Raw genomic sequence first — 14,305 nt, forward strand, 5'->3', positions numbered from 1 at the left:
ACTAACCGTTCTGACCGAAAGAATTCTCGAAAATGATATTTTCAGTGATTCAACTGAATTATAACGAAGCCAACTGGGATATGAAATATCATCAACTATTCTGACCGTTTTACGATAACAGCTGCCGTAAATAGTTTCCCGAGCGTCCCAGCGTACAACTAGCAATCTCTTATGTGACTGTGGCAATGGCCTCAAAAGTTATAAAGGTTAAAACTTACGAAACCCTTCGTCAAAAGCACAGAGTCAGTTCCGAAACCGTTAATTTCGCGACGATTACTCGCGGCTGTTTACGGAAGTTTCGAAAGAGAAAAACACGCTTCAATATGAAATTTACATTGGGAATTCGTGCGCTTAAGCTGCCAGTCGTGTCGGGCTTAATAGTCGAGCGAATTAATACATCGTCAAGGATAACGCGATCTATGCTCCTCTAAACGACTGATCCTATGCGGAAGTGTGTTAAATTTAACCGGGGCAATCCACGAAATATTATACCCTGCCACGAGATGCATGAAATTTTAAGCACCCTTCGTGAGATATGGCGGCAAGCGAATTATCCTTGGTAGCCTGCATAATTAAAAGTGGTGTCGTATTTTTAAGTAGGTCGGTGTGCGTAGAAATTTTAGGATTAAAGTCTGTACAATGATTGTTGCAGATTAACTATTTTTTTGACCTTTCGGGCACTCTGTATAAATTTATATTTTCGATGTAATTTAAAGTTTTATCGTTTACGAAGTTTTTTCAGGAGAATTAACTTTAAGGCTAGGCAACCACACTTACGATGTAGAGAAGTAGTTATTTACGGGAAAAGTTCTTCAATGGAAACTAAAAACATTTTGTACATGTTTTATATTCACATATCGTGGTTACCATCGATTCAATTGATATGGTTTGTTAGGAAAATAATTAAATTGTCACATTTTGAATAATGCATAAACAAATCCTAGAGAGAATTAAATTTAACATCAAATATTTACATATGCTATGTCGGATTTTCTCTTCCAAGAGAAGAATGATTTTCGTTTACAAAAACCATCGTTGCGCGTATTGGGTTTTTTGCGAGACACAAGTCAAGAGGGTGCAGGTGTGTCCCATCTTGACTTGTTTAGATAGTCCAGGAGCCAGCGACAGATTTTTATCAATTATTTCCTCTCGGCTGATAATTCATGAAATTGAGATAGTTGTGCCTTGAAGCATGGAGAACGCTAGCGCTAGCCTTCCACGCACGTAAAAACAAAATATATGTTCAATCATATCCTCTCGGTTGAAAATGTATGAAATGATAGTTTATATAGTGAATGTTTGAATAAAAAAGTCAGCTGGCCATAACGTGATGAATTATACGTCAGCTGCTCATACGAACATGAAAAGAAAAACAAAATTTCAGTGACTTCCTCTCGGTTGAAAATTTTGGAGATGATAGTTCACGTGATACTTTAAGGGATTGTTAGCTAACGCAGTGAAAATGTAACGCGGAAAGGAAGTAAATGCGCCGCTCGTTTACTTCAATGCACTAGCTAACGGGTTTCCCCCCGACATATATCCAGCTGAATTTTTTTATTATTTCAAGAATTATGTTAACTATTATTTGAAAAAATTTTCAATCGAGAGGAAATAACGTAATCAAAGTTATTTCACACAATATGACGCGATTTGCATGTGAGTTGCAAACGTATATAAAATAATCAAGAAATAGAAAGTACGAATATACCAATATTTTTGTATTATTTACCTACATCCATTAAAAAATTAACATCCGAAGAATAAGGGGACGAAATATAATAACAGTTTCTATGTTGAATGCACTTAATTCCGTTGTAGGAGCGAGTTACAGTATAATATTAAACATATTTTAAGGAATATTTGCATCCTAATACGTTATGTCAATTTGCTGAGTTTTATCGTTACTAAGCAACAATCTGAACAATATTTCTTTGCATATTATTTAAATATTGACTTTTCTTTACAAAATAGCGTTGGAATTTTTACGTTTCATGCACTCACTTCGATGTTATGGTCATTTGAAGTCAGAAAGTTACGATTCGCCTTTCAACTTCAACCACATTTTTCAGGACTTCCTCATCACATTTGGTATAAGTTATTGTGCACAATTTGAAGTGCAGAATCTATAGAATAATGGCTCGTAAATATTTTAAGTGTCAGGCGGGGTATAAATTTGGCACTTTTTTAACATCCTCCTTTAATCTTTTCTTTTACGTCTCAATTTATAATTATATAACTAGACGGCGGATCTTTATGCAAAATAAAATCTTCGTAAACGTGTCTACAAGAATTGAACCTAAATAGCAATTTATTTTATTCTGCAAATATTGTAACATGAACTTTACTTTCAATCTTTTTTATATTCTTGCATATTGTTTCCATTTTGTAGTTTCTTGCACATTCAAATTTACTATAAATGCATAAAGATCCGCAGTCTACTTATAACGTATGGTTCACAAACGATTAATAAAGAAGATCGGACACTTAACGTTCAATATAGTTAAGCAACTGGTTATAATTCAATGATTTCAATTTTCAGCAAGCCAACGAAACTTTAACACTAAGTTTCATTCGATTAAAAAAGAGGAGACAGTTCGATGCAATCCTAGCGCACGTAATAAAAATAGATAAGTCAAGTATGACTCGAGGTTAGCTGTTAATAACTTCAGAGGTTCCGTCTCGCCAAAGCACGCCGAGAATGTTGCAGAGTACGGTTCATTAAGCTAATACGCGTCGAATCGGTTTTCGAACAATTTCATCCCCGTTACGTGAACCGATAAAACATTTCGTAATAGCATTAGACGCAACTGACGAAAACCCAATTATAGTTCTCGTATCGTTCTAGTTACTATAGTAGTAACTATAGTATTGTGGAGTTAATCGTATTACATGTACTGTTGGTTGCGTCAATATTTATCATCGAGGTAATAAATCAGCCACAAATTCTACATTTTTAACATTATTTACCGTCAAGTTTGCCCCCCTCCCACTGCTTGGTAGCGATTACCGTTCCTAAAGCAGTATCCTTTCCGCCGGTGTTTAGTTTCGCGCAATCGTCCAGCGCGTGGTTATTAAATAAACAAACGGAACAGTTGCCGCGCAAAGTGAAATTCTCGTATACACCTGTGTCGAACACGCCCTCATTAAGTATCCATTTACCGACAAAAGATTTTCGTACAACAAGCTCTGTTTCGCTGACCGCAAGTTACTACCGTTTGCCCGATTAATATTTGAAGTATCGTAAACGATGTCAACGTTGGTTTCCAACATTTCCACGAAATTTCTATCGCTGATACGACAAAACGTTAACGCAAACATTGTGAAAACATTGAAACGTTGGTATGTTAGGAACAAAAACAAGCCGATCCATTTTACATAAATTTGTACTAAAAAGCAAAATAAAATCGCGAGACAGGAAGCACTTGATTTTGCAAAATAAAATAAACGAAGTAAATATAAAGATCGAAGCTTTTTGTTTATATCCTGAAATACTTACGAAAGACTATTTCTAAGTACAACGACTATAAGAATGAATCTATGTAATATGATGAAAGTATTAAAATACGTAAAAATAAACATTATAATATTGTATAAAAAGAAATACAGAAGTTCATGGATTTCTATATATGTATTATAACAGAATTCTTTTGTTAGGAGTGTAATTAGCGCACGTGGATGTTAATCATTTAAGTTAATCACGTGTTTGCTCTCTATCTAGATATATAATTATTTTGAAAAAAGTGTTTAACAAATATTCATTGGAGCTTGTAAACACATTAACTATACATTATTTTTGTAATTACACTCCTACTTATTTATTATATATGTAAATCCCTTATTTTCACTGTCACGATAGAATAAAGCTACATATTAGAGAGTGACCACAACAGCTCATCAGTGACTAAAAGCACGAATTACAGTGTTTAATTCTACAAAATTATATTTTACACATCGATTGACTAAAACGTTCCATTTCATTTTGTACTCCTATGATCTTTTAAACATTTTTTGATATACTACTCTACGAACTCTGTAGTTCTTCCCATATTTCATTATTTTTATTTTCTCTCAGCTAGCTGAGACTCTTGGATCGAAAGAAAAAAAATAGTACAGAGGTTTATTTTTGATCCCAGGTTTGGGGAAATGAATCGATCAGAGTGGCAAGCAACATTGTACTACATGCTCGACGTTAAAGAGAGTTTCGGAAACACAAAATATTCGCCATCGTGCTACAGTAATGTCTCGTTAGACGCACGTCCAGGATAAGTGCACAGAAACCAGCCTCACCACTGGGGGGCATACCCCTTGAGGGATCAAGGAGTTCAATTGCCAAGTTTCGTATATTCTTTGATATTTGCCATGGAGTGTTGAACGTAGAGACAAGGACAGCGAGTAAAGAAAAGGACGGAGCGAAAACACCGAGGTATGTCGGTGAAACAATCTAATGCAACGATGAAACTTTCTTATTATTAACTTTTTTGTCGTAAAACGTATACCATCATATTCCTGTCATTTTTCTAATTAAAATGAGACTAAACACGATATAATTCGGACGACATTTACCATTCATCTTTTTTTAGTTAGCGTTCTACGATATATGATACATAATAAGTTGGTACAAGTAAATATGTTGCGAATTACGTCGTGTTTGGTCTCATTCTAATTAGAAAAATGTCAGGAATATGATGGTAAAAGTTTTACAACAAAAAAGTTATTAATGAGAAAGTTTCATCGTTGCATTAGATTGTTTCAACGATATATCTCGGTGTTTTCGCTCCGTCCTCTTTTTTATTCGCTGTCCTTGTCTACGGTCGACGGGCGTCGGCAAACATCAAAGAATATACGATGTCCACGTTAGTCGCACAAGGTCAGTCTCAAGCTTGTGCATCTAACGAGACATTACTGTACTCGATGCTCAGAAGGTTGCAAAGACACAAAGAGCAGCAAGCAGTTTGTGAAGCGATAAGTTCAGAGACACCATGGAACCCAAATTGTAGTACAGTGATTGCAACCACGCGGCTCGACACAAAGGGCTACTTATCGAACAGCCTTGGGTGTACACTGCGCGGTTATAAAGAATCTAAGGTGCTTACCTTGATGGTGAATTGTCTGCACAGCGGCTTGTACGCGTTCGTTCCACAAACGAGAAATCGATCAGGCCCTTGTCTGCCAAATACACGTACATAATTCTGGCACTCGTCCTCGCTACGCCCTTTCAGATAACAAAGTTCACGATGCGCCCCGCTGCTGGACCACTGCAACCTCTGCAACAAACAAGATTAAACAATTGTTACTTTGGAATTTAATTTTCGGAATCGTAGTTCACACTCCACGACAAGCGAACGCGAATCACTCGCATTTGCAGAATCAAGTACGAATATCAGTGTACAGATTGTTTGTTCGTTACTCAAATGAATAGCGCATCATTAGCAACCATTGATACTCTGCGAGGATTAGAAGATTATGTTGTTTCAACATAAGTGATAGTCTTCTTTGCGAATTATTTCCTTTTTTTGGAATCTTTGGTATTCTTCCTGAAAATTGTCACCATTTTGTGAATGTTGATTTTTTTGAAAAATATTTTAGTTCACACCAAATCTACATGCAGATTAAAAATTCCTTTGGTTTTTGTGCTCTAGGTACAGAGTTTATTGGATAAGAACTGTTAATGTCTAGTTGGTATTAGTTTCATTCAATATCAATAATTCATATGCGTATAAAAATATAATAAATATACGTATGCATAGACTTTGGAATTAATCTCTTTTTAATAGTTGTCATCAGAAAATTCGTAAAAACGGATGTTTTTCTAAACTACAAAGTAGAAAGGACCCTTGAGCCTTTATTTACTGGATTTTTCAACAATTTATAAAATCATAGTTTCTATCTTGGTCTTATATCATCTTATAGAGCTCTAACAAACTTCCAAATGAAAAAAAGCTTGTGCTGCCATTCAACAATTAAAAACGAACTTCATAGAAGTGGACTTGAAAGTCATAATAGTTTTCAAAGCGTTTAATTAGTACAGTACCATGAAAAAATTGACTGGACTTATAAGTAAATAAAGGGTTAAATTAATTGAAAATTGTTAAAAAAAAAACACAGGTATTTATATAATTTGCGACATTAACAAGAAAAAACATAAATCGATAGAAATATAGAATAAGTATTCGTACAACTGTTTAATTTTTAAAACTTCACAAAAAAAACCGAAATTTACATTAATTTATAAATAACTAATACTTCGTGGGATTTTCTTTTGATTTTATAATCACTGCTACTCTTTTAGGCATTAAATTACCTAAATGTCGATGTTATTCAGAGTGGGATCTTCTTCCATTTCTCTGTTAGAGCCATTTTTAAAACTACTTTACTGGAAATTGAATGTTATCTAATTCGTACGGAGCAATAAACTAATGTATTTACGTTACAAACTCTACTATAAATGGTTCGTCATAAGAATCTTACAAATACTTATTGCTTCTACATTTCTACTAATTTTTCGTATATTCTTGTTAATTTCGCGAATTATATAAAGTGGTAATTGTTGTTTGGATATACTTACGTATTCTATAGATTTCTAAGAATATGTAGAATATCATTGATTATAAAAAAAGAATTTAAGAAACCACAATTTCACACAAAAGTTTTTTGAGGAAATTGATCGGTGTACGAATACATTCTACACCCACTGTAAATATTGTACATAATTTCCAGCATTATAAATAACGAAAAAGTAACACTCATTTCCATATTGGCGTGATGAAGACATGACAGATATTAACGACTAAGGTCCTGACGAAGGTTACCTGGTTTTTTTAGTTATTTAACGAGCATGAGTCGAATCTTTGATAACTTAAGAAACATTTCTCGTATCAGAGGCGATCAAGCGACCTGTTGGATCGGGGCAGTCTGTATGTGAAAAACACCATTTAGTCGAGAATGAGCAGTCTCCGGCGATCGCGGGAGCAATTAAGAAAGTATTTTCAGCACGGCGCACGGTCAAAAATCAAACGTCGTTCACCCTGACTGGAAATTCCGGATTTCCTTGCGCGGACCGACAATCGCTCGAGGCGAGCGTGAAAAGATCCAGTGTATATACGAAATAATGCGTGGCAAGGTGGAAGGGCGGCTGAAAATCACGATGAAGAGGGTGGCGGAGGTCGGGGAGGATACTGCAGCTGCATACTATCGAAGTAGAAATCCTTGAACAAACTATCCAAACCCCTTCTCGCGCCGTTTCTCATGGTTGCATTTATACCCGAGCGTTTCGTGCTATCTTTTTACGTCTCCTCATGGTCGACCCAGAAACTGACCCAATATTTGGCAGTACAGGATTACGTACTAGGCTGTCTCATAAAAAAAATGTTATTCTTCGCACGCTATTTTTTGGTTGTGCAATTTCTTAGTGGCGATACAATAAATTTGTAATTGTTTGGTAGACTGGTTTCATTTGTAGCATGGTCACTTCACGTGTTTGTATTAGGTTGTCCGAAAAGTTTCTTCCGTGTCTTGCACTCAATTATTTTGTGTGGTAGTGTTTACAGTGGGTGTAGAATGTATTCGTACACCGATCAATTTCCCAAAATACTTTTTTATTAAATCGTAGTTTCTTGACTTTTTCTTTTACAATCAATGATATTTTACATATTCTCGGAAATCTTTGACATAGATATAGCCCAAACAACATTTACTAGTTAATATAATTTGTGAAATTAACAGAAAAATGCGAAAAGTGGGTAAAAGTATAGAAGCAATAAGTATTTGTACGATTCTTATGACTAGACTGCGGAAGTTTATGCACGATAAATATGTAACATGCATATGCAAAATATGCATGAAAAATATCCAAAATATTCACGAAAAATATGCGAAATATGCACGAAAAATTTGAATAAAATGTAGTATAATAAGTAATATATTAGTATGTTACGGAATATTCGCTATGTTCACATATATAAAATACTTTTCACAATTATTCTGGTGTATTATAATTCGCATTTTTTCCAATTTTAATGGTGTTAGTTGGTGGCGTTTGTCTGTCAAAATTAATTTATACGCGGAGAACGATCGCTCTACGTCACACGAAGTAATCGGTGCGTATTTAAATTTACACCAACATTGTTCCGGCACACTTATTGGTCCTTGAATACTCTCGTTATTTAAAATACTAGAAAGCTTTCGATACTGTAGAAAATCCTACATTCTTTTCTAAAGTTCTTTTACATTTTTAAAAAGATATGCAATATATTATTGCAATATATTATTGCATATAATTTTAAACATAAATGTGCAAGATAAAAAATGGATTTTTATAGTACTCTAATTTCAAAACAAATTTCTATCTAGGTCCCATTCTTTTAACTATTTCCTATAAAAATATGCATTTGCATAAACTTTCGCAGTCTACTTATCGAACCATTTACAGTAGAGTTTGTAACGTAAACACATTAGTTTATTGCTCCGTGCGAATTAGAAAACATCAAATTTCCAGGAAATTACTTTTAAAAATGGCTGTAATAGAGGAATTGAAGAAAATCCCACTTCGAATACCTAATAATTTAGTTAATGTAACGCTTAGATGAGTCGCAATAATTATAAAATCAAAAGGAAATCCTACGAAAGAAGTATTATATACTTATAAATTAATGTAAATTTCTTTTTTTTTAATCAAGTTTTAAACCTTAAACAGTTGTGCGAATACTTATTGCTTCAATATTTCTATCGTAATTATTTTTTTTTTTTGTTAATTTCGTAACTTACATTAGTAGCTATTTTTTTGTACTCTATCTATTCTAGAGATTTCCTAGAATATGTAGAATGTCATTGTTTATAAAAAATAAGTTAATAAATTACAATTTTACATAGTTTTTTTGGAAATTGATCGGTGTACGAATTCTTTCTACACCCACTGTACATAAATAGACAACCTAATTTCTTTGATGTTAATATTGTATAACAGTAATGGAGCAAAATGAATCGTACGCAATTTAATAATAAAACTTTTGGGACAACCTAATATATCATTCCAATATATATATTTTCATCGATGTATTAATTAGACACTCTTGAAATAAATAATGTGATGAAAGTACTGCAAATATTTTTTATCGATAACTCAACGTGTTGCAATTGATCCTGATGAAGTTTAGATGTGACTAACAGTATGAACTATTTTATTACGACACGAAGGCTATAAATGCTAATAAACATTTAGATTTATTTACTACGACTCGTTATTATGAGAATAATTATATTGCATCTGTTATCGTAGAGGTCTCATTAACTAAAAATATTATATTTACGCCAATAAAAATTATGTTCATGAAATTTTATTATCTAATTGAATAAAATATACATCTTTATAAATATATTACACCTCATATTTCTAATTATTCTAGATTATTTTTTTTAAATTGTCCTCTGTTCTCTTTTCTTATGATACAAGGTAGGTAACTTTGTCTATAGGTTAATTGTTAATATATTAAAGAGTACATTTTTTACGCAAACAATGTTTTTGGTAACTTGTTTGAAGTATCATCATAAAATAATAAAAAATTTAGACATATCTATTAAGCCATGTAATTTTTAAAAATTGCTAATAAATGTACGTTTCAACTACTTGGTTGATAGTAGAGAATGATTATATTAATACTCAAAGTGCTGGAACTATCAAAATTTTGACTACTTCCTACCCACGCTACCCTTACCACTTTCCTTTCCTTTCCTCTTCTTTGATAATTTCGAACGACCGAGCCACGGTAAGTAAATCTTATCAGTGGCTAGTTCGTGGATCCACTTTTCCCCGAGAGCAACGGACAATGGCTGATCTCGTTATGGTGCATTATCCAAGATCATATTTTGTTTCTGGCAGCCTACAAGTCCATGGACGGTCCCATGGCTTCTCGGCGTTCCCTTTTGTCCTTTTCGCTTACCCTGCATACCTTGCCTTTATCATCTTAATATCCTTATATTACTTACTTCAGTCGCTCCTCTGCCCCGTGCTCTGCCTTTTCCGTTACAATGTCCCGGTGAAGTATCAATAAATTACTTGAAAATTTATACCGATACTTTTCCGCGACCCAGAAATTCTCTCTACCGTGAAATCTAATTTTGTCCCGTAGTTTCACGTAGCCGAAGTGTATCTCGAGGTAAAGGAAATAAATCAATTTTTCCAGTTAGTGTTTCCTAGCTTCCTCCATCGTACCTCTCCCATTTTTCCTTTACTTTCTTGCCGTATAACAAACAACGATTTTACGTCAGCATGTTATGTGAAACTTTTTTAATGGTTCAACTCCTTAATTAAAAATCTATGGTAGTGCAAATAACTTTGCGTTCAGACGATCATTCATTATAAAAGATTTATCAAAAGATGCTTTTGGATTATATTTTCTAATAAAACACAAATGTTATAGTATTCTATATTTACCCTTTGACTCGAGAAATGGGCTCAGAAAAATGTTTTTTATTCGCTAATTCAATTTAAAAAAAAACATCAACTTACAGGGGATGATGAGACGAAACTTTTTTATATTTACAGTTTATTCACTGGATGCTTTGTTTCGAAAATAAAAATTCAAAAGTTAGAAGTTCGTTGCAAAAATTGAATTTCGGCACAGAGGTCTTCTGAATTTTCAATTGTTATCCTTGAAACTAAACGTCGTATGAATAAACTATACATACAAAGAAGTTTTGTTTTATCATTCTCTATAAGGTTAAAATACCATTTTTTAGTTTATACGCCACTCTATTAACAATTTTCATAATTTTGTGAATATCTTATCGCCGGTACATTCAAAATGTAATTATAAAGAAGGTGATATTTTACTTTTTTGTTTCAGATCATCAAGTACGATCAAATCTTGCTCACCCAATGACTCTTCTACTTTTAAGTGGTCTCGTCAAAAAGCGCCGTCTAGGAATATCCACATATCGAAACATTGTGATAAAATCAAAAATTAATGTTAAAGCGTCGATCTACCAAATAAAAAAAAAATTATCATAATTGCACGAGTACTTTTCCTAAAAAAAATTCTTGAAAATTGCCTTGAAAATTAAACGTTACACAGATGGACCCCCTTAATCTGTCCCTCCCTCCAAGGACGTGTTCTGTCCCTTCTGTCGTAACCCAAACGACGGCAAGTCTCGAACCTAGACTAAAAGTTCAGGAAAATCAATTAGATCTCCGGAAGAGGATGCCGCGTCTTGCCACGGACGGATTGAAATCTGCCGAATCCGCAAATGGGATTGTCCAATTAAATTTGATTTACACGTTATCCGTGCTCGATGCCTACTTAATTCTCAAGTTCCGCCGTAATTTCTTGCCCGTACTTTCCTCGCGACTGCGAGCGAACCAATTAAGCCGCCGAATACAGATTTCGGTCGAGTGTGATTTAGGAACAGCCGCCACTCTCTGTGTACACCCTCTCTGTCCCCTCCTCTGTCCATCCACCCGCCCAGCCACCTTCTCGACCGGCTGGGTTTTTGTACTAATTAGAATACGTCTGGAGATCCTGGTTCCCGGTTCCGTTCACCGCTTACGAGTTACAACCGCCCTCCCCCAAAAACTTTCGACCGCAAAATCGCGCTGCATATTCATCAGGTAATACGATTTCACAGTTTCGAGCCTCGAGCTGCTCGGTTTTACGCTCTAACCCGCGGATAAATTCGACACCGGGACCATGGCTCTAATCCCGCGCTCTTCGGCCGAGGAAACTTTTTTCTGGGGCACTGCATACATTCCGTGCCCGGGTTCCGACTTTACTTTGACGAGGGCTTCGCGCCAGCGCCACGGATCACACGGGAACCCTCCTCTGCCGACCGGGTATTTGAAAGGGTAACGATCCTCGGCTATCGAAAAAGTTAGCCGTTCTGTTTGAACTTCTACCCGCGAAAAGGACAACCGATCACTTGAGTCTGCCCGCTCCAGCCAACGAGCGTTCGCCAAAGACCAACTGCCAAAGAGGGAAACGTTTCCTTTTTCTGTGTTTTGCAGCGAGAGCAAAGTGCCTCGGCGCTGTTGGGGGAGGAAAACTTCTTACCGAAGTTTGTTTTTAGGGTTTGGCGGTTATTTTGAGAAGCAATTAGTCTGGAACGCGCGCTGAACCAGAATAACGACTTGGTTATTATCGATGATTTTAATTAATAGAGAAAAGTACCCGAAGCTGGAGTCTCAACTTATTTTTTTAAATAGTCGCTGGTAACAATTGGCGACGGGGATAACTACTTCAAAATAATGCTATTAAACAATGGAATTACGTTCATTCAATTGTTATTCAGTATATCGGCGTGGGGCTCGATAATTTCCATATTCGTGATTTATGAAATAATTTCGACGCGTCTTCTCTTCGATATAATTTGATTTTTAAATTAGCCGTTTGACCGCAAAAGCTCAGACAGCTTGGCTGGTCATAGAAAGTCTACATATACACAGGGTGTTCAGAAATTGGTCGCACAAGCGAAAAGAGTGATTCTACATGAAAGAATAAGTCGAAAATATAGAATAAAAATTGTTCATTCGAGGCTTTGTTTTCAAGAAAGTAGACTCTGAATTTTCGCTTGACTTTTATTTATGGTGTTATTATTAAATCAAATGTGTATTCTGAAAAAATCACAAGTTGCGAGCAGTCGAAAGAAAGATTATCGTATCCTTTCATGTATTAAAACAATTGAATAAGTTAGAAAGCGTTGATAGAAATTTAATTAAAAGAGCAAAAATCCCTGAACTCGAAGATCGAAAATTAATCTATTTAACGCGAAACAACTTCATAATCGATTAAAACGTGCAACGTATTAATTGTGCATAAATATCAACAGCCCAAAACCATACTTCACACATTCATTACGATACGTCGAGAACAAAAAGATCGGATTTCACATTAAAAACAAAAGCGCATAAAATTCATAAATCGTTCTTCATGAAATTCGATTTATGTTCCTGACTTACCCGGAAATAATGCGCGCTTTCGCGTTTTCGGATGGCGAAAAATGACGATAATCAAAAACCGCACCGCAATCCCGGGGAATTTTAATAAAGCGGCAGCGACAAAAGCGCAATTTCACTATTGAAATTCTCAATAGAAATTACGCGGAATAAAAATGCTACAGAAATTTCGCGACTCGGGATTTTAGTGGAACACGGACACTTTTGCTCCAAGTTGCCGACACACGCGCACAATTTCGTTCAGTTAACGCGCTGGAACCGCCGACCGAACCCAGCAGCGAACAATATCAGTGTTCGCGACGTGCAGCGAACATTTTTGCACGGTACATTTACAAACGGGCCACGGTTTTCGTTATAATATTGTCCTCCGTAGAATTTCCGACGTTTCGTGTATCCGCGCGGAATTTATTTCGAACCACGACATATCCTGCGACACGGCGAAAGTTAACAATGCTCGTCCAGTAAAAGGAAATTTGGTAATTTTTAATATAAAATGTCCAGAATCCGTCTCCCTTTCATGAAGAAACGCGACCCACGTCCAACGACGAAATATGCACCAATTTTACCCGGCAATGGAATAATTCTCGTCATAAGGTTCGTTCATTACGTATGTATAAATGATACTTCTATTCGGTACTTACGGTGTGGTTTTCTGTTTTTATTGTATATTTATTAAAAGATAGAATAAAGAAAAGAAGATGCTCTACTCTTGTTCGACCGACTGACGCTCGATCTACTGACTACAAACTCCAATTAAAGGCTTCATATTACAACGAAAAGTTTATTATTGGACAATAGATCGATGAATTTGCCTAAACAAGTACTACCACATTATGGATAATAAAATAATTTTTTGGAAAAAGAATTTAACCGACTTCGAAAAAGGTACAGTGAAAAGTATGAAATAATTTCTAGTTAATTTATATGAATACGCACTAGCTCTAGATATAATTGCTTAAAAGTATGGAAAAATGCAGTGAAAAGCATGAAATAATTTCTAGCTAATGAATATGAATCTGCACTATCGATCGAGCACTCTACATTACCGGCAGAGTGATCTGCATTATCGACCGAGCACTCTACATTATCGACAGAGTAATCTGCATGATCGATCCAGCGCTTTACATTGCCTTTACATAACATTCAATAATGTCGGTAATGTAGAGCGCTTGATCGACAATGCAGATTACTCTGTCGATAATGCAGATTGCTCTGTCGGTAATGTAGAAAACTCTGTCGGTAAGATAGAACACTCTATCGGTAATGCAGAGTGCTCGGTAGATAATTCAGATTTCTCTGTCGGTGATGCAGATCGCTCTGTCGGTAATGTAGATCGTTCTGTCGGTAGTGCAGAGTGCTAGG

The 14,305-nt window shown here is 35.4% G+C and overlaps 1 protein-coding gene across 1 annotated transcript in view; it reads right to left on the minus strand.

The window, feature by feature from the left end:
* The window catches only part of LOC128891288 (semaphorin-1A-like), a 588,517-nt gene that overhangs the window by 93,143 nt on the left and 481,069 nt on the right, over positions 1 to 14,305 (minus strand). The window contains exon 5 of the mRNA XM_054150707.1: positions 5,094 to 5,264. Within this exon, the coding sequence (XP_054006682.1) occupies positions 5,094 to 5,264 (171 nt within the window). The remainder of the gene's footprint in view (positions 1 to 5,093; positions 5,265 to 14,305) is intronic.

The sequence above is a fragment of the Hylaeus anthracinus genome, unplaced genomic scaffold (genome assembly GCF_026225885.1).
Source record: "Hylaeus anthracinus isolate JK02 unplaced genomic scaffold, UHH_iyHylAnth1.0_haploid 12001, whole genome shotgun sequence".
Classification (NCBI taxonomy): domain Eukaryota; kingdom Metazoa; phylum Arthropoda; class Insecta; order Hymenoptera; family Colletidae; genus Hylaeus; species Hylaeus anthracinus.